The 26,524-nt window shown below is 38.5% G+C and overlaps 1 protein-coding gene across 1 annotated transcript in view; it reads right to left on the bottom strand.

Annotated features, from left to right (window-relative positions):
- The window catches only part of POLR3B (RNA polymerase III subunit B), a gene marked incomplete at its 5' end in the record, with an annotated part of 112,874 nt that extends 86,658 nt beyond the window's left edge, over positions 1 to 26,216 (bottom strand). Inside the window, 9 exons of the mRNA XM_079715886.1 lie at positions 6,015 to 6,123; positions 7,794 to 7,911; positions 9,117 to 9,208; positions 13,268 to 13,368; positions 16,002 to 16,077; positions 18,147 to 18,211; positions 18,296 to 18,352; positions 22,498 to 22,530; positions 26,145 to 26,216. Coding sequence (XP_079572012.1) covers positions 6,015 to 6,123; positions 7,794 to 7,911; positions 9,117 to 9,208; positions 13,268 to 13,368; positions 16,002 to 16,077; positions 18,147 to 18,211; positions 18,296 to 18,352; positions 22,498 to 22,530; positions 26,145 to 26,216 — 723 coding nt within the window. The remainder of the gene's footprint in view (positions 1 to 6,014; positions 6,124 to 7,793; positions 7,912 to 9,116; positions 9,209 to 13,267; positions 13,369 to 16,001; positions 16,078 to 18,146; positions 18,212 to 18,295; positions 18,353 to 22,497; positions 22,531 to 26,144) is intronic.
- Positions 26,217 to 26,524: the final 308 nt, after the last annotated feature.

Below are 26,524 nucleotides of genomic sequence, written 5' to 3'. Positions count from 1 at the left end.
AATACTGTTTAGTTCAGTAATCTCCAAGTAAAAAAGACTTGATTGCCTCTTTTGGTGTTTAATAATGAAAAAGTCCTTCCTTATTTGACATATGGATTGCCACTTCAAGTCGTCCTGATGCTGACCTAGGTAGTAATTTTATAATTGCACAAAACTCTCGAATGGCCTAACGTGAATCTAAACAGACTGCTTAGGCCTACCAAATATTTCTAAGCTATGAAGCAAAGATACGCCAAGCACATGGTAAATGACACCATATGTGCATAAAGAATGATCAGTGGCAAAGCTCTGCTCTAAAAGGCCTAAACTCTTCCTATAACAGATCACTGAAATACAGGGTGATAACTCAGTCAGGTTATCATCAACTGTGCTCCAGCTCCAAAGATGGAACTGACTTTATGACTATTTAGCCTTTGGAAGTCACAGCTACAAATAAATGACATATTGCTATGGAAATGACAGCAAAATGCCCAACCATTTTGCTTTACAGACATAATTCAGACATCTGAAAACTAGCTTTATATGGAACTCTTTGTACTCCAGATATCTGAAATCATTTCACCTAACTAATAAGTCAAAAGTGAATGCTGGAGAGGGTGTGGAGAAAAGGGAACACTCTTACACTGCTGGTGGGAATGTGAATTGGTACAGCCACCATGGAGAACAGTATGGAGGTTCCTTAAAAAACGACAAATAGAACTACCCAGCAATCGCACTACTGGGCATATACCCTGAGAAAACCATAATTCAAAAAGAGTCATGTACCAAAATGTTCATTGCAGCTCTATTTACAATAGCCAGGAGATGGAAACAACCTAAGTGTCCATCATCAGATGAATGGATAAAGAAGATGTGGCACATACATACAATGGAATATTACTCAGCCATAAAATGAAACGAAATTGAGTTATCTGTAGTGAGGTGGATGGACCTAGAGTCTGTCCTACAGAGTGAAGTAAGTCAGAAAGAGAAAGACAAATACCGTATGCTAACACATATATATGGAATCTAAGGGAAAAAAATGTCATGAAGAACCTAGGTGTAAGACAGGAATAAGGACACAGACCTACTAGAGAATGGACTTGAGGATATGGGGAGGGGGAAGGGTAAGCTGTGACAAAGTGAGAGAGTGGCATGGACATATATACACTACCAAACGTAAGGTAGCTAGCTAGTGGGAAGCAGCCGCATAGCAACAGGGAGATCAGCTCGGTGCTTTGTGACCACCTAGAGGGGTTGGATAGGGAGGCTGGGAGGGAGGGAGACACAAGAGGGAGGAGATATGGGAACATATGTATATGTATAACTGATTCACTTCGTTATAAAGCAGAAACTAACACACCATTGTAAAACAATTATACTCCAATAAAGATGTAAAAAAAAAAGTGAATGCTATTCAATAACCTTACGAAAAAATAGCAAAGATAATATGCTTCTGCAGAAGGTCACCCAGTCTGGCAATCAGCAATAAGAACAAAAATAAGGGGAGGTGCTCTTTAAAAAGTGGCAGGAAGTCTTCTCCTTGGATATCCACTAAGTGTGACTAAAAGTGTGATTTTTAGAGACAGAAAGAAGAATACTAATGAACAGAAGAGAATGATATGTAAGCTAACAGTGACATGTTGACATATATTACGTGAAGAAGGGAAATGGGTAAGTTGTTAAAATATCTAACATTCAGAAATCACTAATTTTTCTTTAAAGTAGACAGAAGTCAACCTATCATTAGGTTGACTTCTGACAACCAAAAGCAGTCCTAGCAGATAATAAAATAACTGTGATGGCCCACTTTAACTTTGTAATTTTTTTCTCTTTAAAGATCAAAAATTTCAATATAATACAGTGCCCAGCACCCTTGATATTTGTCCTCTCTCCCATAAAAATTTTCAGACTACAAATGCCATCATAGTGCAACTGTTGAATACTGAGGGATACAAATGTAAAGTAGGGAAGATTCATGGGCAGGAGAACGTCTGTAGTGATTCAAGTCCATTAATAAGGCTGATCTAGGCCTTAAAAGCTTTATCCGTCATATTCAGACTCAGCATGGAGTCTGGAAGCCCTGCTGCTTCTGTCACTTTTAGCCAATTGTTGGCTACAATCAACAACCATCAAGTCCTAATGACTGTCAAGGTCTGTGTTAGGGCCACACAACACAAAAAGAGAAATGATGTGACTTTTCTCGTATCCTACTTTATTTTCCGGAGCTTCTGACATTAAATGTGTAAGAACTCAGTAAAAAGAAATAGCATTGTCTTTCTACGCAGTCTACTGCTCAAAATATATATTATCTCATTTGCTCTTCAAACAACCCCCTTAGGTGAAATGCTCACTTGGATAACAAACTAGATATAGTTATCCAAGACTCAGGAAGACTGGGAAATCTGCCCAAGGACACATAGCTAATAGGTGGAGAGGCTGGAAATCAACCTAGATCAGTCTGATTCTAAGATATCAATATTCTATGCTCCCTCCCAGATGGGAAAGTCTCAATAGTGGTTCTCAAACAAGTTTATTAAAACATCCCTATTGTGGGAGACCAAAAAAAGTGACTATGTGTGACCAATGAATTTAATTAATTTATTTGAACTGAAAATTTCTAAATATTTATTTTAATTCATATATACTGCTGATTAAAATGTAATGAATATGTTTCGGGAGAAAAATTTAATGACATGCACCAAGTTTCTAAAAATATATATAATCCCACACCCAGGAATTAAGTCTCACAAAATAATCAGCAACATGCACAAACACGTATGTACAAGGACCCCCAGAGTTGTGTATAAGAGTGAAAACTTAGGGGAAAAAAACGACGCGTAAATGTCACACTATAGGAATTTGCTTAATAGATTATACCACATACACGCATTCTATAATACAACACCTACTAAAAATAATGATGTGGATTTTATTAATAGATGAGGAAAGCTAGTCACAATTCATTGTTAAATGAAAAAAATAAAATAAAATCAATGTGTATATTACAAAAGCAAAGGAAAAAAGGTCTTGAAAAAAATATATCCAAAAAAGTACTTATACTTTTTAGTGGCTTTCTGAATTTTTACAATGCAAGGACTATTTTATAATCAGAAAGGGAGAAGTTTGATATCTCAACTACTGGCTACATAAAAATGCACACAGTTAATTTATAGCCCCATTCTAAAAAGGATTTAATAAGTCAGCTATAAATATATGTATACATTTACAACATAATATTAAACAAATTTGACAGAAGAAACTGTCTTATCAAACTTTTGTCAACTAGTCAAAAAAAGTATTTAATAAAGATTTTCTGGTTTTAAGGCATGCATGTGTCTAGTGATCCATTTTCCATGAGTGATATAAGATTATCTGCATTATAATTAATTTATAATGTCTGGTCTAAGGAAAGCAGTCCTATGTACCTTCAAGCATTGAAACCATCCATAAAAGTCCTTCTGATGCATGGTAACATACTGCCCTCTGCTGGAGGCATAATTTTACATAGATAAAATTTTCTTTATCCACTAGATCCCACTATGTACACAAGATACTGCACTGAGCACTGTGGGATCCCTATAAAAAAAGACAAAATTACTTTGCCTTTTACAAAAATTATAATTACAAAAAATATAAACTTTGAAGAAAGGTAATAAAAAAGTAAATTTAAGAATTCTCTCTGGCCCCCCCAATATAATGGTACTGCTATTACGATCATCATCATCATCCTAAAAAGAAAATAAATGGCATCATCTCACTTAGAGAACTCAAAAGCACATTAAGCTATACTAAGCATTAAAAAAATTTCCTACAACCTCCTTCTTGTAATTGCTTTTAGAATATGGATATGTCCTGAGTTAATGAACCTGACTTGTCAATATCCATTCAATACCTATGAACAACTGGTGGCTTATCAACCTCTAAAATTATCTGAATTACCCAGTATCTTTCAGTAATTCCTCAAATAACCTGAGCTCTTTATTTCAATCAATCTAGTTGTCAAGATTCATTTTATACCCATATACCTCATGTTCTACAAAGTTGCTGCAAACACTGAATTAGTGAACAGTGAAACATTGTTCCCAGGAGAAATGCAGAGTTAGGTTCTTGTGAGCCTCTGGTTACACTTTCTTCAACTGATCAATACAGAACCTTGTTTTATGTGTGTTCTGTTTAAAGACACCTTATTTAATATACATCATCGTTGACTCATTAACATTGCGGTTGCGTTCAGCAGCACTGTAACTCATTCCTGAATGAAGCTTATCTAACACACACGTTTTCCCCCGTAAGGCACACTGCAGCATTCTTGTGATTAGAAACACTACACAGCACGTCAGCACCATGCCTGGGCCCATTTTAAACAAGATTGCTTACAAAAAGTACAAAAATTTGAAAAACATGGCACTAAATAGACTACAAAAAGGGCATTTGTTTGTAGTACGAGAGCTGAAATGAGAAGGCAGGGTATCCCCATGACTGATCTCAGCTGGGAATGTACGCGTGTGGTGACTCGAATTTTTCGCTGCTCTGTCCCTGCACGTGTCTGTGAATAACGGTAAAATCACCACACGTGATGATTTGGGGGTTACAAATAAATTTTAGCAAGTAGAAGAACTGCCAAATACAGAATCTGCAATTACTGAGCATCAACTGTATCACATAATGCTGACTATTTTTCTGTTTGATTAATGACTAATACTACAAATAACCATTCATAGAATATGTATAATATTTAAGTCGCAGAGCAGGCTAAATGGGCCACTATTATCTGAGAATTATCTGAGAAGACTATACCATTTAAACATTATTTCTATGGGAAAATGTCTTTTGGGTTCTAAGTCAACAATTCACAAACAAGATAAATCAGCTTTAAAGATTCGTGTTTATGAAGAAATTCACCAGAATCCTCAAGTCCATAAAAAAGAACAAAAAACTTGGTCCATACTCTCTGACCTAGAAAATTCCACTGCTAGGAACTTAGCCTACAGATATCCTTGCCCTGTATAAAATATTACAGCAGCTCTGTAATAGCAAGAGTTGTATATGTCCACTGATAAGGGAATAGTTAAATAAATTATGGTACACTCATAAATGGAACCCTTTGTTAACAAGAACATGGTAGGGCTTCCCTGGTGGCGCAGTGGTTAAGAATCCCCCTGCCAATGCAGGAGACATGGGTTTGAGCCCTGGTCCGGGAAGATCCCGCATGCCATGGAGCAACTAAGCCTGTCCGCCACAACTACTGAGCCTGCACTATAGGGCCCGCGAGCCACAACTACTGAGCCCACGTGCCTAGAGCTTGTGCTCTGCAACAAGTAGTTGTGGCACTACTGAAGCCCGCGTGCCTAGAGCCCGTGCTCTGCAACAAGAGAAGCCACCACAATGAGAAGCCCGCACACTGCAATGAAGAGTAGCCCCCGCTCGCCACAACTAGAGAAAGCTTGCGTGCAGCAACAAAGACCCAACACAGCCATACATACATACATACATACATACATAAATTTATTTATTTTAAATAAAAAGAACAGGTAGAAAAGGTAGATCTGTATGCACTAATATAACAGTATCTCCAAGATGTAAGTTACAGAAAAGAAAACAAGCTAAGTGCAAAATAGTGTGCAATGTATGTAAGTAAAAAAAACAGAAAAGAAACCTACTACATACTCATGTGCTGTATATGCACAGACTATCTCTAGAGAGATGCACAAGTAACCAGTAGCAGTGGTATCCTTTGGTAGGATAACTGTGGTTAGGTACAGGTGGGTGGGAGGCTTACTAATCACTATATACCCTTTTGTACCTTTGGAATTCTTCACCATGTATCTATTAAAAAAAACAAAATAGATCACTACTTTTAAAAGTACCTGAACCCCAGTCTTATTAGCTTTCAATTTTAAATACTGACAGCTTCTCTATGCCACAAATCTTTTTATTCTTAGAACTCCTTATGCTCCAAATTTCTAATTACATATGAAAATAAACCATAAAAAGAGTTCTTTATAATTTTCAGTAGATACCTGCAGCCTCACCTTAAATATGATGACAATGGGTATATCTTCTGACAAAGTATTATGCCTCAAATAAAATCGTCCTTGTTTCACAGCCATATTGGTTCTGCTTTTTTTCTCATGGGTAGAGCTGTAAGGAAACACAAGTTGGTTAAACTACATCCCCACTTAGTTCCAAGCTAGTTAACGTGCAGTAGCAAATGACCACCAATCAATAAGATTCAACTCATCAACAACAATCAATAAGGTCCTTCCTTCCAAATAGGTGTCTTTTTACACAACTCCCCTCCTGCCTCCACCACCACTTCCATCAACATTTTAAAACACTAGAATTGTTTCTTTAGCTTTGAGATTATGGTGGAATTTTGTGTGTGAATGAGTGACAACCACCAATTCATTTTGACCTACTTCACTTTGATTCCACCTGGATTGCTTTAATCTAGTGTGGGATATATTTCTGATCAATTTTATACATTTGAAATGAAAAACTTCAAAATGAGCCTACACTATAATGGGAAAACTACATGGAAATCAATAAATACTATGAGTTTTTAAACTAATAATCCAATAAAATATACCTACAATCTTGGTATACAGTGAAGCCAAAAGAAACTAAGGAACCTCCTTCTATAGATCTCTGTTAGCTGTAATTTTCCTAGTGGATTTAAAAACATTTCCAAGCTTTAATCAACCACAATAATAACACATACTGATCACCCACTACATGCTGTGTGCACTGTTACTCACTCTACTTACACTAGCTCTAATCTCCTACATACGAACACTTATTTCGAAGTGTTGCCCCCAAATCACATATAAGGAAACCAAGGCTTAGAGAAGCTAAGTAACTACTCCCCCAACTAGCTCATAGCTAGTAAACAACTGTGGGATTCAAATCCTGATTGCCCTGGCTTTAAAAGCTGCATACAACAGGAAGATGTGGGTTGCAGAATTATTAGATCTCGATTCAAATGCTGGCTTCCTCATGATCGATGTCACCTTGTGCTCAAGGCCTGTTACTCAGATGGAAATAACAGCACTTATCTTGGAGGGCTGAGGTGACAATTAAATATATATAAAGCACCTAGTACACTGCCTGGCTCCTAGTAACTGCTCAATAAATGGGCACTATTGTTAGCTGCCTCTCCACCAGAAAGAAAAATGCAGAAACTCTAAGCCAAGCAGTTCACTGTAGGTTGTCAGAAGAGAAACTCTATTGCATACTGACATTTTAACTATGCCACATTTTATTATTTCCAGAACTCATTAACATCCAAATTTCAAATTACATAATAATAAATCAGAGAAAAGAAGTTACAGGAGTGATATAAGGGATACTGTTGTAGAAAAATGAGTACACTATGAAGGAGGTTGGTCTAACAATACAATGTTAAGTACATGACATACAATTCATTAAGTATAAAATAGTCTCTGATTATATCAGAGTAAGAATACATATGTAAAATGGTGAAAGACTGAAAAGGCACATGAAAAACTAAAGAGTGTTTTTTTAAATTTCTTTTTTAAAAGTTCCTTTAATGCTATAGATTAACGTAAAGTTCAACTTGAATAAAATAACAAATGGCCTTTTGAGCAATGTCTCACACTTTCATCACTGGAAATTTTAAATCAATACTCTATGCTTACAGACTTACACAATTAATTGAATGCAGATAGTTTAACTATTACACTGCCTGTTATTGGAGAGAAATAACTGGCTACCTCCGTAATGAATGATAATCATCTGACACTAATGGAATGATCAATATTTCTTAAGAACACTGTCCCTGCTATCCATACCTGGTGACTGAAGCACCCACGGCCCCTTTTCTGTCAGCCTCCACGATGATCCTGTTCTTAGACAGCTGCTCTTGGATAAGAATAACTTTTTCTACTCCTTTAACAATGAAGTAGCCCCCTGCCCAAGGGAAACAAGAAAGGTGTCACCAGCTATTCTTCCAACAGTGTGATTTAGTAATGGCAGTGATCTCCTGATCACTCTTCCATCACCTCACAGTGCTGGCCATCACTCAGTTCGAAGGGGTTTGTCAATATTGTTTTACAAATTGGTAATAGTCTCAGCACACGATTTTATACAAATGAACCACAAGATGATAATCTTGAAGACAAGGAACATATCTTATTGGTCTATGGATCACCAGCAGCTGACATATATGAGAGGTGAATGAAAAAAATGTTAAATAAATTAGTCTTCAGATTTTATAAGCACAGAATTAACTGACAATCTTCAATATAAGCTAAAATTTGCTCTTAGTTTTCTAACAAATCATTGACAATGGCAGATTAAGATTAGGTTTCCAAAATAATATTTGATATTCAATAAAACTTGTAAAACATTATGACGTACTTTTGCACACAATTCAGAACAGGATAAAGTGAGACTTCATTTTACCTTCAGGATATAAGCAAAAACAAGGCAATATATTTGACTTATGCAAAATCCTGTTTCTAATAAAGTCACGTTCTTTGTTAACCTCTTTCCAAAACCTTCTGGGATTCTACATCAATGCAAATTTAAAGGAATTAGATTAGAGCAACTATAAACTAAATTAATGTGAAACATGAATTAAGAAATTAAAAGAACTTTCTGTTAAGTGCTAAGCTTGAAACTTAAAAAAAATACTGCCTAGAAATAAGTACAAAAATATAACTTTAAAAAATTTAAACAGAAGACCTTCATTTTTTGCCCCTATACGGCATTTAAAACAGCCTGAAGTGAGCTACTTGTGACTTTTCAGATGAGGTAGACAAGGAACTTTGTGAGATTACTCTTGAATTTTTAAGCATACCAAAAGAAACCACTGAGCAAAGAGACAAAGGAAAGCCTGATAAACCACAGCAATAAATCAGAACTTGGGGTATTAAAGTTTTAAATTTGAAATAAAAGAGGAAACGGTATATCTTTTAAAAATACAGACTAATAGAATAAATTTGGAACCAAATTTCTCAATGTTTTGCAAAGTTTTACCCAAGATGACTATAAAGCAGAAAGGCTGGTATTGTTTTTGAGGAAAAGTGGTAAAACAACAGCAAGAGCAAAACAAAAGCAAAAGAAAAAAAAAGCAAAAGGAAGGGGGCACAAATCCAAGAAATCACACATACCTGGATCTAAAGGACATTCATTCAGTTTGGCAAATTCTGCTGGTGTTTTTCCTGTAAGAACACAGTTTGAACTACGTAGCATTATGGGCATTCTGTTTAAAATAAAACAAAAGAAAATGTCACATACAGGTTGTCACTGGTAAAAAAGCTGAAAAGAATACATACTGGGCACTGCACACATCACCAAGGGGTCTGCATTCCTGTTTGACATGCTAGGAAAGGCGGAAGGATGGTATTGCATGAAAGAGCCAAGTGAAATGAAGTATTTCCTCAGGCACACTGCTCTTCTGGTACAGGTAACAAAAACTCAAATGTGTGGTTTACTTAAACTTTGCAGACAAGCCTGAACGAAAGTCACAAATGGCAACACTTCATTTGTGGTAAACAAAGTGACTCCCCTTAGGTAGAAACAGCACAATGAATCAAAGTGTAAGGAACAAGGGACTATCAAAACTAACCAGGTAATTTTGAAAAAGAACTAAGCAAAACTTCTAGAAATGAGAAATGTGAGCATTAACTTAAAAATCTAGGAGTAGGCTGAATAGTAGATTTGATGCTGCTGAAGGCAGAATTACTGAACGGAAAAAGAGATCTGAAGAAATTATTAAGAATGTATTTTAGAGACAGAGATAAAGATATGAGGGTTTCAGAGTCCTGGAAGGAGAGAGTGAGAAGGCCTCATGTATGTCTAATCAGATTTCTACACAGCGAGAATACACAGAATGTGTGAGAAGTCCTATTCAAAGAAACAATGGCTGTGAACTTCTAAAAAATGTATGAAAGCATAAACTACACAATATCTATTCAGAATAAATAAAAAGAAAGCCACATCATAATCAAGATGCAAAACATCAAAGACAAAGAGAAGATTTAAAACCAAGCCAGAGGTAATGGCAGGTAACCTGCCTTTAAAAGAAGAGAACGATAGCTGGATGGACAGATAACTTCACACATGCAATTAACAGACGATAGGGCAGTGATAAGCCAGTGACTGTCAACCTAGATTTGTGTATTCTGTTAAGTCACCATTCAGAATGAAGTCGATACAAAGATATTTTCAGACAAAAACAAAGAAGTTACTACTAATGAACCCTCACTAAAAGAATTTCTAGGTAATTCCCTGGCGGTCCAGTGGTTAGGACTCTGCACTTTCACTACCGAGGGTGTGGGTTCAATCCCTGGTCAGGGAACTAAGATCCCACAAGCTGTGCAGTACAGCCAAAAAAAAAAAAAAGATTTTCTAAAAGATAATATTTCAGGAAGATGAAAAACAAATGTTGAAGAAAGTCTGACATGCAAAAATGTATAGTGAACAAAGAAAATGGTAAATAATGTGGGTAAGTAAAAACAAATATTAGCTCTACGATAATAATAATTTCTAATATATGGGTTAAAAAAGACAAAACAAGCTAGAACTAAAATGCATAACAAAAGCATGTATATCAGGAGGGTTGATTTGATCCAAGTTAAAGCTGTCTAAGGTCCATGACCTTTCCATAGGAATAAACATATTATTTTCAAACTTTGTAAAATACGCAATTCAAAATTTCTAAGGTAAGCATAAGCAACCAGAACTTCTGTACATGACTTTCAAATCAGCTGGGAGAGAGTAGGGAAAAAAAACATCCATGAACCCTAAAGGCAAAAAGAGAAAAAACTGAAATGAAAAGCTGGACAGATTAAAAATGCAAAATAAGTTGACAGAAGTATATCCACATATATCTGTAACATATAATAAATGTAAGTGAACTACATTCTCAGATAATTTTTTTTAAATCTAGCCATATGCAGTTTATTTCAAACATACCTAAAACGTAAGGACATAAAGATTAAAAGAAAAGGATAAAAAAAATGATATGCCAGAAAAATAACCAAGAGAAAGCAGATGTGGCTATAATAAGAGCAGACAAAATAAATTTTAAGGCAAAACAATATTACAAGAGATAAAGATAAATGCCTAATATTCAATAACAAAAGGTTCAATTCACCAGGAACACCTAACAATTCAAAACTTCCATGTACCTAATATCATAACTTCAAAAAGCAAAAATACACAAAAACATAAGGAAAAACGGACAAATCCATCATCGTAGTGGGAGATTTTAACACATCTCTCCTAGTACTTATTAAAACCAATCAAAAAATCAGTGAAGACACATAATATCTAAACAACACAATTAACAAGCTTGATCGAAAAGAAAGATAGACAGTGACACAACAACTGGAGAATACCCCTTGCTTCCAAACACACATGAAACATGTATGAAAAGAAACAGGTCTCCACAAAGTTCCAAAACTTGATGTAAAGCACCAATTTGCAAATTTAAAAACAGTCTTCTAAGTAACTCATAGGTTAAAAAAGAAATCATAATGGGAAGGTAGGGATAGAAATATCCTCATTTTAGGGACTTCCCTGGTGGTCCAGTGGTTAAGATTCCGTACTTCCACTGCAGGGGGTGTGGGTTCAATCCCTTAGTTCCCCCTGGTTGGGGAACTAAGATCCCATGCCTCGAGGCATGGCCAAAAAAAAAAAAAAAACACCCAGAAAAAAAAAGTCCTCATTTTGATATTTAAATAAAGAAAAAAGACACTGACTAATATATAAGAATATTAAAAATTTTTTTAAGAATATTAAAATTACCAGAGTAACCAAAAGAAGAATTGAAGAATTAAAAAATAAGAAACAAAATTGGAAGAGGAAGGGAGAAGGAAAGTGAATGATACAGATAAACCAATCCACACCTTCTATGTTAGTAGTCAGAAAATAGTTGTCTAAAATTGAGGTAGCAAGAAAAAAAGGTATAAGCATAGCATTTAAAGTTATGGATGTTAATAACCAGAAGAAATAACAGAACTGGTTACAAGGTCAGGAATGGGACTAGGGATGAGGAAGGGTAGGGAGGAAGACTCCTGCTTTGTATCAAATGTTCTTATGTACTATTTGATTTGCTACCAAGTATAAATATTATTTGGATTAAACTAAAAACTTTTTAGTTCAAAAAATAATTAAATGAGATGTTTCCAATTATGGTAGTACATGGTACATATAAGCAGTCTAATTAACAGAGGTCGTTTTTCGGAATGCAGGCCTAACAAATGAAATCACCTATCACAGGACCTGGCACCTTGTAGGTATTCAACAAATACCAGTTACATGCCCATCCTTCCCTGCCCCTCTTTAACCCAGGATCTAAACCTTAAATGTATTTCTGGTTTGCTCCAGTATCTCCTGCCTTTCTTTCACAATACTCAAACTGGATAATCATTTAGCAACAGTCCAAGATTTAACTGGACACAAGTATGGTCCATTTACAAGAAAGAGAGAAGCTCTGATCTTAACACTGATAAATAGCCGTGCTAAGACAAAGATTAACATTTTAATATCCCTACTTCTTTTCCTAAGTGAAGAATGAGGAGAATGTAGCCAAACAAGCGATGTCTTAAGTGTCTTCTACTTACCTGAGGACCCAGCAGAGTGCAGACAATGACAGTTAGCTGGTGCATATTTAATGAACAAATGGATGTTTATTAAACTCTTAGCACTTTTGAAGGGGGGCGGAACACTTGAGCGGTAATTATTTGCACTAAGTTTAAAGTTCAACATCATTATTAAACTCATTATTAAATATTGTGGATTTTGTCCATTTCTACAGGAGAATCAATATATTTCCCTAATTAGGAAAAGCAGGCAGCAAAAATGCTAGCTGATGCTATCTATTATTTCCAAACTTGCTCTGGGCAAATAAATAATTTCTGCCTTAAATACTGCTATAAACGCTCATTCTTCCAGGAAAACTCAAAATATGTAAGAATCCACCAAGAAGACCAGCCCAGGAGCATTCAGTGAAATGCTATCTTACCCAATGTTTCCCTAACAGCCTGAAGTTACAGGAGGAAATGGAAGCAATTTCCTTAACTTTATGGAAAAGGTTTCACAATTTAAATATAACAACCACAACAACGTGAAGGACGCTGCTCCAAGTGCTTTACATGTGCTGACTCACTGGACCCATAAAATAACCCCGTGAAGTAGGCTCCATCTCCCCCATTTTTCAGATGAGGAAATAGGGCAAGAGCATTAGTACTTGCTCGAGGTCACCTCACAGGGCCGCAATGCTGGCGGCGAGGTTCCAGGAAGTGTCAGTCCTCACCTGCCAATGGGTAAGGCGTTGCGGATGATCCTCTGGCTGCCTCGGGTGTATTCAATATCCACTGTGATGGGGGCAGAGTACGTCATGTCCCGCAACCGGCACTGAAAGAGAATCAGACAATCACGGCTTCTCCTCTCTGGAAAAGAAAGGATCCTGGCAGCCTCAAAGAGCTCTTCTCGAGTAGAAGCATGGCCCATGCTGGACTCTGATCCCTCCATGGAACACAGCTGCCCCCTGTGCTGCCTTAAGGGCACTGGGAGTTACAAGCTTACCTTCTCCATGAGGGGATAATGCCAGCCATGGATCTAGACATTGCCACAGCTTCCCCACCCCTGCCAGCCCAGAAATGGGACAATAAATCTGGTACTGATTTTCTTCTCACTGATCTGATGCCATCACCAGTCTGCTCCCACATCTTTGAAGCCATTAGATCATCCCTTGCAAACTGGGTCCTTGGAAAGTCATCAATGTGGCTGGCTTATTCAAAATAGTTAACAACCAGTATAATAACTAAAGTATGTACACGCACAAACTAAAAGAATTAAACTATATTTCCTTTTATTCTCCAAACAAACTAAACTATATCACAAAATTCCTTTCCAAGGGATATGTCAGAGCATGAATCACTCAACGCATCATTCTAACAATTTCTGAGTCACTTGCAGAACTTTAGAAATTGTTGGTGTGCACTTTACTTTCACGTAGTGATGACTCACTAAGAGAAGCCCTTGCCTGGGCCATGATCAGGGAACCCCATGAAAATCTTCCGATGACTTCTCCATTATATTGATGGTCATCAGGTGCCTTGCAGTCTCAAAAAGAGAATTTCTCTCAACCTCAACGATGCAATTCATGATGCTGAATCCTCTCTCTGGCTTTTACTGCACCAAAGACAGATACAAACTTTTTCTAGCCTAACAGTGCCTAGGATTTAAAAATATTATATAGTCCTATTATTGACCAGTATATTACCTTATATTTAATTATATCAAGCCTCCTGCAGGCCTGATCAAAGGTAGGGTGGCATGGTGATCAGAGTGTGGACTCTATTTTCTGTGCTCAAATCCTGGCTCTACCAATTAAGTTTTAAATAACCTTTCTGCATCTCAGTCTCCTCATACGTAAAATGGGAATGTGAATAATTTTAATTCCCAAGAGTATGAGTATATATTTTTAGAATGGTGCCTGGTACAGAGTACTATATAAATATTATCTCATTTTTGTTAATAAAACTAATGTAACACCCATGATAGGCAGACATTCATGGGTCTTAACAAACTCATCCCTTCAAATGGAAATGAAATTTGACAGAAGTGGTAAACATGGGGTCCCAAACTACCTCTGGGGCCCCCTCTGTCCCCCTCGAACTCTCTCTTATCAAAAGGAATAGGGCTGTGTGGGTAGAGCCTGCAGTACCTGCACCCCAAGTCCTGCTGTGGGTCCCATGACTGCCCACCCACCTGCTCTCCCACGCTCCCCATCTCTCTAAGAGTCAATATCCCTCCAAGAAATCTTTGCACCCTCTTTCTCTAATTGCAGTAATACCCATGTGTTTTCTTCAACATCAGGAATAATTATTATAATGGCAATTGTGGCTTCAGCCTTCTTGAACTACTTCGAAGTCTTCGTCTTCTCCCTTCTCTGAACCCATATGCTGGTTTAGAAGGTGACTTGGAAATTGTTAATTGGCTGTTTAGTTCTTGAAAAATTGGAAAGTCCTAGCCAGATGGAAAATGGAGGTGGGGAAAGCCAAATCGGGGCACACAGTTTCCAACATCCAGTCCTCACTACTCCCTGTTCAATCCAACGTCACATATTCGCCTTACCTACCGTCTAGGCTGCAAACCCTGGTGTCTCTGTTTCATTTGTTTTGTTATTTTAATCCACAAGACTATGAACTCGAGCAAAGATATTATGTCTTATTTCTTTTGTATCTCCCAATTTTGCAGCACAAAATAAATGCTCAATCAATACTCGGTGATTAATACCAAAATTACCTATATAAAATATCTGGTTACTTGATCACACTTCCTGTTTCACCTTGCTTAGAAAACAACCATAGCACTCTAAAACCTTACTTGTTCTTTACTAAAGATTCCTGTGCTATGTTCCCTAATTGCTATTTTAGCTTTACATTAATACAAACCAGGAAAATCTACAAAAATCATTTTCCTTCCTGAATCAATGCCCAATTATGGACACTAAGTGGAAGAATTTGAAGTGAAATCTAGAATCCGTTAAAAGCCAATAAACAGGCCTGGTCTAAAAGCCGTTGTCTGTAGCTCTTTTAAAACCCCGGCATTTACATTTTCTTCTCCTCTGCCTCTTCTGCTAGACCGTGAGCTCCTTGTCCTCAGTTCCTCTGCAAACGCAAGGCCTGATGACCCTCAAAATACGCACTAAGCGAGAAACCCCTGCAGGAACAGCACACCGCACCAGATACCAGTGGTCAGCAAGGACGGGGGGTGGGGAGACCATGAAAAAACTCAGAAACAGGACATAAAGACACAGTGACCTAACAGGACAAGTTAACTAGGATTAAATGATAAACCAACTAATACAAAACTCTTTCCTAATATAGTATGGTATTATACAGGTGCTTATTTATTTTGGTTATCTTGTCTCATAAGAGATTTTTCCCCATTTTTAAATCAGTTTTTAAGAATATATTTTAAGGGCACTGACTCTTCCAGTTAAACCAAACAAATCCAATTAAATTAAGGTTGATAATTACCTCATGAGGGGACACTGGTCTAGTTACATTGAAGCTTTCTTCAACATCAGGAAGCCCGACATAGATATTAAGATATCTGAAAAGCAAGTTATTCCAGAACCAATTACAGTTCTTCAAAGAACATATAAACAATCAAGCTATTTTCCTCCCAAATACAAGATTGCCCTTTGACAAATGCTTACCTTGCAGAGGATGACAAATTAAAAAATTATAATTGGAGATCTTAAAGTCATAGAACACACAGTTTACAAAGGAGAGAAAATGCTATCAAGTACCTTTAAAAAAAATACTGTAAATCTCTTTACAAAAATATTGAAACTATAGCTCCCTACAAATGACACTTAAGGAAAAAAGCAAATGCAAAAGAGTAGCTATAGTACGCCACCATTCTCATAAGAAAGGATATAAGAGGAAAAACTATATGCGCTCATTTGTGCAAAAGAAACAGGAAGAAGAAAGCAGAAACTAATGAGACTGGTTACCTACAGGGAGCACTGGGAACAGGGTGGGAAGAACTGGAAGGGGAGGGACAATTTTCTGAGTAGACTTTTTTCTATAGGTCTAACTCTTACAACCAAATAATGTCTCACATACCCAAAATGGAATACAAACCTTACTGCACTACAAATGAATAATATAACGGCACTGAAAAGGTAAGAAAGAAAATAACTAACCTGAGTAACTTTAGAAAACAGTATTTTGATTGGATACAGCAAAGACAGAAAAGCAGTATACAAATATCAGTAAATTTTATTCTCACAGAGTGATGAATTAACAATTCTGAAACTACTTTATGTATATCCTAGGATTGAATAAGTGAATATAGCTCTGTCTACTGAGACTTTAGTACCCATATCTTGGTGTCTAAACACTACTCTCCAATAAAAGAGACTAAAGCTCCTTGGAGAAATGATTGATTCCAGGCTGGGACAGGAAAAGCACTAGATGAACCACATCTCATGGTACCAGAAAGTAGAGGAGTGCTCGAAAATTCACAGGAGCATGTTAAAAGGATGTAGCAGTCAACTTGATGAATCTCCCTATGGTCAAATCTGGGACCATTTGAGAAATAAAACAATGACAGTACTGGATTATGGTGTATAGAATAAAATAAACACCCATGAGTTCATATTGATATAAATAAAATTACAGATAGAGAGTAAATGAGGGGAAGAAAAAGCTCTTCCTCACAGTAGAATTCTAATATTAATGTAGAAAGAACGATGGAAATAGAGACTTGCCAATAGGTAAACACCACAGCAGTTACTGTTGTAGGTAACTGCTGCAACGATCATCAATGCACGCTAAAGGCAGTGGGTAAAGTGCAATGAGAAATAAGATATTTGCATAGTCTCGAAGGATCACCTTATAAGACAGTGATTAATTACTAAAGGAAAAATTAGTAACTTTATAGTGGAGAAACCTCGAAGATACCATCTTAATCAAGTGAACAAAGTTAAAATCACCAGCCGTTAAATATACTGACATCTGTACCCCCTGATACGGTACAGTGAGAATGACACGAAGCATTGCTTCTGTGGTATTCTGGCCAAAAAGGCATAACCCAATGTAGCCAAGAGCAAATACCGCACAAACCCGAATCAAGGACTTTCTACAAAACGACTGACCAGAATTCTTCAAAAGTGTCAAGGTCATGAAAGACCAAGAGAGCTTGAGGAACTGTCATAGATTGGAGAGGATGAAGGAGACATATGACGTCTGAATATAATGCAGGTCCTGGATTGAATCCTGGACCAGAAAAAGGACATTAGTGGGAAAACTAAGATTGTAGATTAGTCAACAGTATTGTATCGGTGCTAATTTCCTAGTTTTGCTAATTATGCTATGGCTACATAAGATGTGAATATTAGTATAAACTGGGTGAAGTGTAACATGGGAACTCCTTGTCCTCTTTTTGTAATTTTCCTCTAAAATTGTTTTTAAAAAAGTTTAAACCTAATAGTTTCAGTAACTTTTCACTCATAACTACCTGTTATCCTTAGCTTACCAATTGAAAATAAATATCTTCCTATCAAACAGATAAAAGGAGAATTATGTTAAAAGAGTTTTGACAGCAACTACATTCACTATAAAAAAATGTTAGACATAATCAAAATAGCAAATTAAGAGTAGTTGATTCCTTACTTTAAGTACCACATGGGGTCAGCATCACTCGTAACCTTTTCATTGGCTTTCATTATTTTCTTTATCTGCAGGGGAAAGAGTAACATGAGGAAAGACTCTGGCTTCCAGTTAATTCTTAACCATATCCTTTTCCAAGATCTGATGCTTACCTCTACATTAATGAAATAGTTAAATGAATCTATATGCTGTTTCACAAGGCCTTTCACCTAAACAGATAAAAAGTAAAAAGTAGGTTAGCAACAAAATAGCAGATTACACAATGGATCTCACCTGATACATAAATTTTCCTCAAAACCAAAGTGAGAAAAAAAATCCATGAATTTTACTTAGCAAAGCTTTACATTTCTGTGTCCTCACTCCATCTCTCCTCCATCTTACTAGAACACCCTCAAATTTTCCTGAGAAACAATCTGACCTTTGGAATTCAAGATATGAGTACCTGAATATACCTAATGACTCCCCATGAGCTAACAAATAAGGCAGGATTTTCCCTACATGCTTTGAATTTACAAAAAAAATCCAAGAAAAAATACAGCAGTTGAGCATCATCTCTTCAACCCCCAAACAATGTCTATTTTCTTTCTTGTCTTGCTCCTATGTAAGCAGTTTTATGATTTCCACATATCTGTCTTCCATATCACTTTTAGAAGAATGAAGGGAAAAAACAAGGATCTCTATTAAGAAAACCAAAAATAATTGCATTTAAAATTGGAAGCAGAGTGAACATCAGGGACCTAAGATCGATCAGCTGGCAGTGACTTCCTTTCATCTCAGAAGTCAGTATGGCTGCACAAAGCGCTATAAAAAACACTGAAACGATAAACACATAGAATCCAGTCTTAGGATTTAAAGGACTGTAATATGTTCATCTTTTTACATTAATCTTCAAACACAATTAGTTCAACACTTCTAGAACACTCTCTACAGACAGATAATCACAGGGCCTTTGCTTTAATTCCACCTCCTTATTCAGGATCTCACTGGCTTACAAAGCAGCCATCCTATTATGAAATAGTCCTGATTGTTAGGGGAAAAATTCACCCTTATAATGATCTGCAGTCTGCCTTCCCACAGTTTCCACCCCTTGGGCTTAACTGCCTTTTCTGGAGAAAATGTCTGCTCTACCACAGTCTGTTTAGTGATCACATCTCTCTTTCATGTTCTCACTTCCAGGCTGAACAGGCACTTCCACTATTTCTCGCAGGCATGCCTTCCAGACCCTTCAGCAGCCCACGAACCGCTCCTGAGTGGGCTCCACTTCGTCATCACATGGATGTCCTGAACTCACTGACAATCCTCCACAGTCTGACCAGTGTACAGTGGGGCTACTACGTACCTCCCTCATTCTGGATATTTTACCACTGCTATTAAAAAACAAGGTCACATTACAGGCTGATCAACTAAAACTCAAAAGGTAATTTTTATGTTCACAGAAGAATGCTATTAAGTCAAGCACACCCCATTTGGTACTTGTGCAAAACAAGAGGGACTTACATGAGACTCTCTTCACTGCTGTCACCCCAACCTAACATTCCAAGTCTTGATTCTACCTGCCCACAGCACTGCAGCCTCACAAGCTTCAAGTTACTGTCTTCAGTTACATATTAAAAATCTTTATATTTTTGTTCTTGGACAAATATATTTCAAGGTGGTCTGAGTAAAAGAGAACCCCAACTTTAAATGAATGAAATAGCTGTAGTCTCATGTCTCTGTTAAGTTCTCTACCTTGTCAACTACAAAGTGGCATTTTCCATTGGCACCTGCCATCTAAGCACTAATATTCTAGTCGACAGTTCAGAAGATTGAAGGTTCGAGTACCTTCACGGTTGCCATAGTAACCGTTGAGTTAAAAAAATGCACAACATGAGAGTTGCAAGTTAAGTTTTATTTGGGGGCAAAATGAGGACTGCAGCCGGGAGACAGCATCCCAGAAAGCTCTGAGAAACTTCTCCAAAGACGCAGGGGGTCAGGTCAGTATATATGTGATTTTGGTGAAGGGGGAGTACATGCAATCGAGCACATATTTTTTACAGAAGGTTTCTGCTACTTTCGTGAAGGTTACTGCTAGTCACGAGGCACACACGTCACCATGAAGGATTTTAGTGCTTTTCTAGATACGAGGAGATGCAAGAATTGGGCTCATAAAATTGGCTTCTGAAATTATCTAACTATCGGGCTTCCCTGGTGGCGCAGTAGTTAAGAATCTGCCTGCCAAGGCAGAGGACACGGGTTCGAGCCCTGGTCCGGGAAGATCCCACATGCCGCGGAGGAACTAAGCCCGTGAGCCACAACTACTGAAGCCCGTGTGCCTAGAGCCCATGCTCTGCAACAAGAGAAGACACCACAGTGAGAAGCCCGTGCACCGCAACGAAGAGTAGCCCCCTGTTCACCACAACTAGAGAAAGCCCATGCACAGCAACGAAGACCCAACGCAGCCAAAAATAAAAATAAGTAAAATAAAATTTAAAAAATATATATATAACTATCTGAAGACCTGTTTTTGCCAGTTTTTCCCAGAGCACACAGTGGCTCATTTCTGCTCTCCACCCTGAACTCCTTTCAGGGGGTGTTGAAAGTCAGCAGCTGTAGCAGCACATGATTTAATCCTTGTAGAGGTAGATGGCAAGTGTCAATGGAAAATGCCAATATGTAGTAGACAACCTCTTCTTGGACCACATACCACAAACAGTCTCCTCTTTTTTGAATCATAAATCCTACCCACGGGCTTCCCTGGTGGCACAGTGCTTGACAGTCTGCCTGCCGATGCAGGGGACACGGGTTCATGTCCCGGTCTGGGAAGATCCCACATGCTGCGAAGTGGCTGGGCCCGTGAGCCATGGCCGCTGAGCCTGCGCATCCAGAGCCTGTGCTCCGCAACGGGAGAGGCCACAACAGTGAGAGGCCCGCGTACCGCAAAAAAAAAAAAAAAAAAAAAAAAAAAATCCTACCCCTTCTCCTCTGCTTATGCATATGTGTGTATATATATATATATATATATATATATATAGAACTATATATATATATATATATATATAGTTCTATATATATAGGAACTAAATATATATAGTTCCCTTTGAAAAAGAAAAAAGTCATAATTAAAAACAACAACAACAAAAAAACTTCCCTTGACCTTACTATCATTTTATTTCATTTTTGGTTACTTAAAACTTCTTCAAGAGCTTCCTATTGCTGTTAGAAGAAAAGCCAAAATCCTTCACATCAAGTTCCTTAACCATATAATCTGGTCAGAAATCTGGCCCTGACAGCTTCCCAGCTTCATCTCCCAGCACTCTCCCCTCTGCCTATTAACAGAAAACTAAGTTGGACAAAACTCTACTCATTTTTCAAGTCTTCATTCTTTCACTTAGCGAGATGCTTCCAAGATTCATCCATGTTGTAGCATACGTCAGCACTTGATTTCTTTTTATTGCCAAATAATATTCCATTGTATGGATATACTATATTTTATTTATCCATCCATTAGCTGGTGTTCATGTGAGTTGTTTACACTTTTTGGCTATTATAAATAATGCTGCTCTGAACATCTGTGTACAAGTTTTTGCACGGACATATGTTTTCCTTTATCTTGAGTAAATACCTAGGAGTAGAATCGCAGGATCAGATGGTAACTATGTTTAACCATTTGATGAACTGCCAGGCTGTTTTCCAAAGCGGCTGCAACATTTTACATTCCCATCAGTAGAGCGTTAGGGTTCTGATTGCTGCACATCCTCACCAACACTTGCTACTGTCTTTCTTTTTTTGACTATAACCATCCTACTGTGTGTCAAGTGGTCTATCATTGTGGAACCTGCTACTACTCAGCATAAGCTCTTTAAAATTGAAATTCAATAATAATAGGAACCTTATAATCTGTAGTTCCTCTGTCTAGCCACTCACCCGTTCCAGCCAAGCAGACTGGACTCTGTTTCCTACAGACCTCGTGGAGGCTCCTCTTGAGCACTTTTATTAAGCCATGCTCCCTGCATCCTACCTTTCAGCTCAGTTCATTCCTTTCCTCTTAAGATGTGGCTTACATCTCACCTCGTTTGGGAGGCCCTCTCTGACCACTTGTGGCATCACTCTTGCCAACAGCACTTTGGTTTGTATTATTCATGGGCCATGCTACAATGTATACTACTTCCTATCTCTAAAATTAGATTAGCAATCCCCTAACTAGTATTTTATAGACAGGGATACTGCCTTATAATTTCTTGTATTTCTAAAACCTAGAAAAGCACACAGTTGTACAAAGTCAAAAAATGTTGGTGAAGAAAAATTAATTTTAAAAAAGGCTTATTTCTTCACTCTGCATTGGAAAAACAACTAATTATTAGTAAATATTAATTACCTTTAAAAATGCTGGAAGCAGCCGCCATTTTTCCTGTGAATCAGAACAATATAAGGATCAGAACTCTGTGCTAGCAATCACAATATTTTCATGAGAAGTTATTTTAATGTACCCAAAATGACTCACTTCATCACAGTAAGCAAAAGAAAGTAAATGAAAACAAAAAGAACAATTTTTACATTGCAGCCACTTTTATGGAAATCATATATGTGCTGTGTATGTACATGTATACAAACATGTACACACACAAGTATATATAAACCACAGATTTCTTAAATAGAATATACTTTAATCTCTTCTTGGTGACTCAAGATTCCAAGTACTCTTTATCTTTATTTTATTCTCAGGACACTTCCTGAGTAAGCAGGGTTTGCCAGTTTGAGGAAGGGTGAGTAAGTTTCAGAGAGTCTGGTGTGGAAGCTAGGTCTCTCAACCCAAAGGGAGTTCTTTTTCGCCCCTATTTTTTCTCAACTAGTGCCTGGTCAGAGCTCAGGCTGCAGAAGGATATCACATGGTGTCCATCTCCTACTTTAAATGGCTGCAAACTGCCACACTTCTTGAGTTCTTAGGCCTGCTCTTCACACCTTCCTGAGGTCGTAAACAGCCTACCATGATAAGACTCTTCATGAATGGTATCTAATCTGTTAATGGGAAATCTGACAAACGGTTAGAACTGAGTCTTAAGTAAGAATACACAGTTTCTGAGTAAGGGCTCCAAGATCATGTAAGACTTCCCAAGAACTGTAAACTTTTTTACTTTGAGTAACAGGAGAAGCACTGGAAGGTTTTGAGCAAAAGAGTGACAAGATGATGTGACTCATTTTAACTGGATCACTCTAGCTGCTGGGGTGAGAACAGGCAAGGTTAGAAGGAGGGAGATCATTTAGGAGTTCACTGGAATACTCCAGGCTGATAACAATATGGGTGGTGAGAAACTGTTGGCTAGGAAACTCAATGTGAAGTTAGAGCCAACAGGACTTGACAGTAGATTAGATGGAGACTGAGAGAAAGAGGAGTTGAGACTGACACCTTAGAGTTGCCATTTCTGGAGATGAGGAGGATGCTGGATTTCTGGATGCTGTCAGAGCAGCAGGTTTAGGTGTGCAGGGGTCATCAGGAGTTTGGTTGGGGGCATGTTAAGTTTGAGATATCCATTTGTCTATCTGGAGATGCCAAATAGACAACAAATATAGGTCTGGAACTTGGGAAGAGAGTGGCCTGGAGATCTAAATCAGGGAGAGGTCAGCAAATGGATAGTAGTTAAAGCCGTGTAACAGATGAAATCACCTACAGAGTATATAGGTGGAGAAGAGTTCCATGAAGTGAGATCAAAAACAATCCAACATTTAGAGATGAGGAGCAGAAAGCACATCTAGCAAAGAAGACTGAGGAATGGCCTGAGGGGGAGGCAGACAACCTGGAAAAAGTAAAAACATTTTTCAAGAAAAAAGGTAGGTGGGGGCAGGGGGTATGTAGAAAATCTCTATACCTTCCTCTCAATTTTGCTGTGAACCTGAAACTACTCTAAAAAAAGTCAAATCTTAAAAACAAAAAAAAAAAGAAGTTGAGTCTGGCAAAACTCATCTATGATGATAGAAATCAAAAGGCGTGGTAGGGCACAAACTGAAAAGGGAACTTTGTGGGATGCTGAAAATGTTCTATATCTTGTATGGGGTGCTAGTCATTTGGGTATACATAACTCAAAATTAATGTAAATGAACACTTAGTACTCATGCATCTTACTGTATGTAAATCTACAAAGAAGAATGCGAGAAAGATCAGAGAAGACTATATGAGGAGAGTAGAAAGATCTTGAGGAGATCTGGGGTGGGGGTGGGGGGTGGGGAGAAGAAACAGGTTAGAGAAGTAAGCAGTGGCCAGAATGAGAAAAGGACTCATATAAATATGGTAAGGACTTTAGATTTTGCCCTGAGAGCAATGGGCAGACTGCAGAATTTTAACCAAGGGAGCAACATGATCATATCTGCCTGTTTAAACTGATGGCTCTGGCTACAGAGCAAAGAACAGACTGTTGGAATGGGACAAGTCAGGAGCCTAGGAAATAAGAGATGACAGTGGTTCAGACTTGGAGAACAGAAGAAATGAAGTTTCAGAATTGAGTAAATTTTGTAGTTGGGGGCCCTTAAGATGGGACGGTGGATTAGATGCAGAGGGCCATGAAAAGGAACTGTTACTCCTGAATCAGAAGACTGGAAATGTAGAACTGGTCCCTTCACAGCTGTGCAAATTCAGACAAGAAACAGAAATCCTTTAGGCTTATTCCTTCAGCTCTCTGGAGAAGCAGTCCAGTCAGCAGTTAAGGATGAGGGCTCTGGAGTCTGACTGCCAGGGTCCAAAATACAGATCAGCCATTTAACAGCCTTCTGAAACTGGGAGAGTTACTTAACCTCTCTGGACCTTAAAAATCTTCATTGGCAAAAAAATGGGGCAAAAATATTACTTGCTTCAGATGATTAAATAACATAATGCTCGTTAGGCTTGAACAGAGCTGGCACATACGTGCTCAGTAAATGCTGGCTCTTAAATAGCTGTTCAAGAGCTAAAAATTCAGATCAACTATACTCCAATATAAAAAAAAAAGTTAAAAATCCAGTATTGACCAATGAAGATCAGCAGTGTATTGCAGGCACTCACAGATTGAATCTAACAGACTGATTGTAATTCCTTTATTTGCCGAATAATTATTAAAGAAATAGATTTACTGATCCTGTCGGCCATTCTCCTCCTTAAACTTGTCAGTGGCATCCCAGGCCTCCTTTAGATGTCTAACAAAACCTTTCATAATCAGGACCCTTATCTGTCGCCCTTAATCTCTCCTCTACTTTTCTTCACTCCAGTACTACTGGATTTGTTTTAATTCCTTAAAAACACATGGTCTTGCCTCCAGGCTTCCAGTGCCCTGTTCCCTCTACCTGAATCTCTCCCTTGACTATTTCTCCACTTCCCATCCCATGCCAACTAAGATTTTGAGGCCCAGAGAAGTTATATGTACCTTTCCAGAAAATAAAATTACGTCAACATCTGAACTTCATTAGGCAGCTCACTGTAGGGCAGTTATCCTTAACTTCTGAGAATCTGATGAAACCTACGGGGCTATTCCCCTGAAAACACCTAGGCAAAATTTGGAGTGAATTTTCTCGGCGTTTAAAATACTCCTGCAGCCCAAACTTGAGTTCCCGGTGAAAAGGAGAAATTACTAGCCTGGGATTCAGACGATCTGGTTTTCCCACCACAGCCAGCTGTGGGACCTCACCAAAGTGGCCTAAGCTCCCTGGACCTCATTATCCCTTATAAGCCGTCAAAGATGCAATACGTTCCCCCAAGGTGGGCGAGAGTCAGCCCTCCCCTGACAACACACCAACACTGGAATGCGTCCAACCCGAGAGCCGTGAGCGGAGCCGCTGAGTCTGCGCGGCGGCCGACATCTCCCCTCAGCTTGACCCTTGCACGCACAAGCGGTGGCCGGCTCTGGAGAGGACTCGCGCGCGGAGCCCCGAGCACGCGCAAAGTCCTGAGCATGCGCGGAAGACGCGGCCCGCCCCCCTCCGCGGCCAGAGCTCTCGGGGCAACGCCTCCCGGGGACGCATGCCAGCGTCCCTTCCGTTCCACGCGTGTCCTGCCCTCACCTCTACAGTCGGGATCGGCGCAGCCAGCTGCTCCGGGGTCAAGTTCCCAAACTCCTCCGCAAGCACGTCCATGCTGTTCACGACGAAGGAAGGAGCAAACAGAACCCTCACGCGCGCCTTCGCTGCGCCGGACAAACTGCTGTACCCGTGGAGAGCGGTGCGCGGTGGTCTAAATAGCCCCCGCCGCGCAACTTAATTGGAGGAGCGGAAGAAAGGTTCCGCCTGCTCTCGGTCAGAACCTGCGGTTGAACCCGGATGTGGCTGAGGCGGAGCTTGGAAACTGCGCCCCCTGGTGTCGCTCGGAAGTCTCGCCTGGGTAATCTTAAACCCCAACGGACAGATTTTGTCAGTTATCCCACAATCAAGACCAACAACGCGTA

This window comes from Hyperoodon ampullatus, assembly GCF_949752795.1.
Source record: "Hyperoodon ampullatus genome assembly, chromosome: 11".
Taxonomy (NCBI): domain Eukaryota; kingdom Metazoa; phylum Chordata; class Mammalia; order Artiodactyla; family Ziphiidae; genus Hyperoodon; species Hyperoodon ampullatus.
The sequence above is the reverse complement of the archived record's forward strand: the minus strand, read 5'-3'. Positions and strand labels throughout refer to the sequence as shown.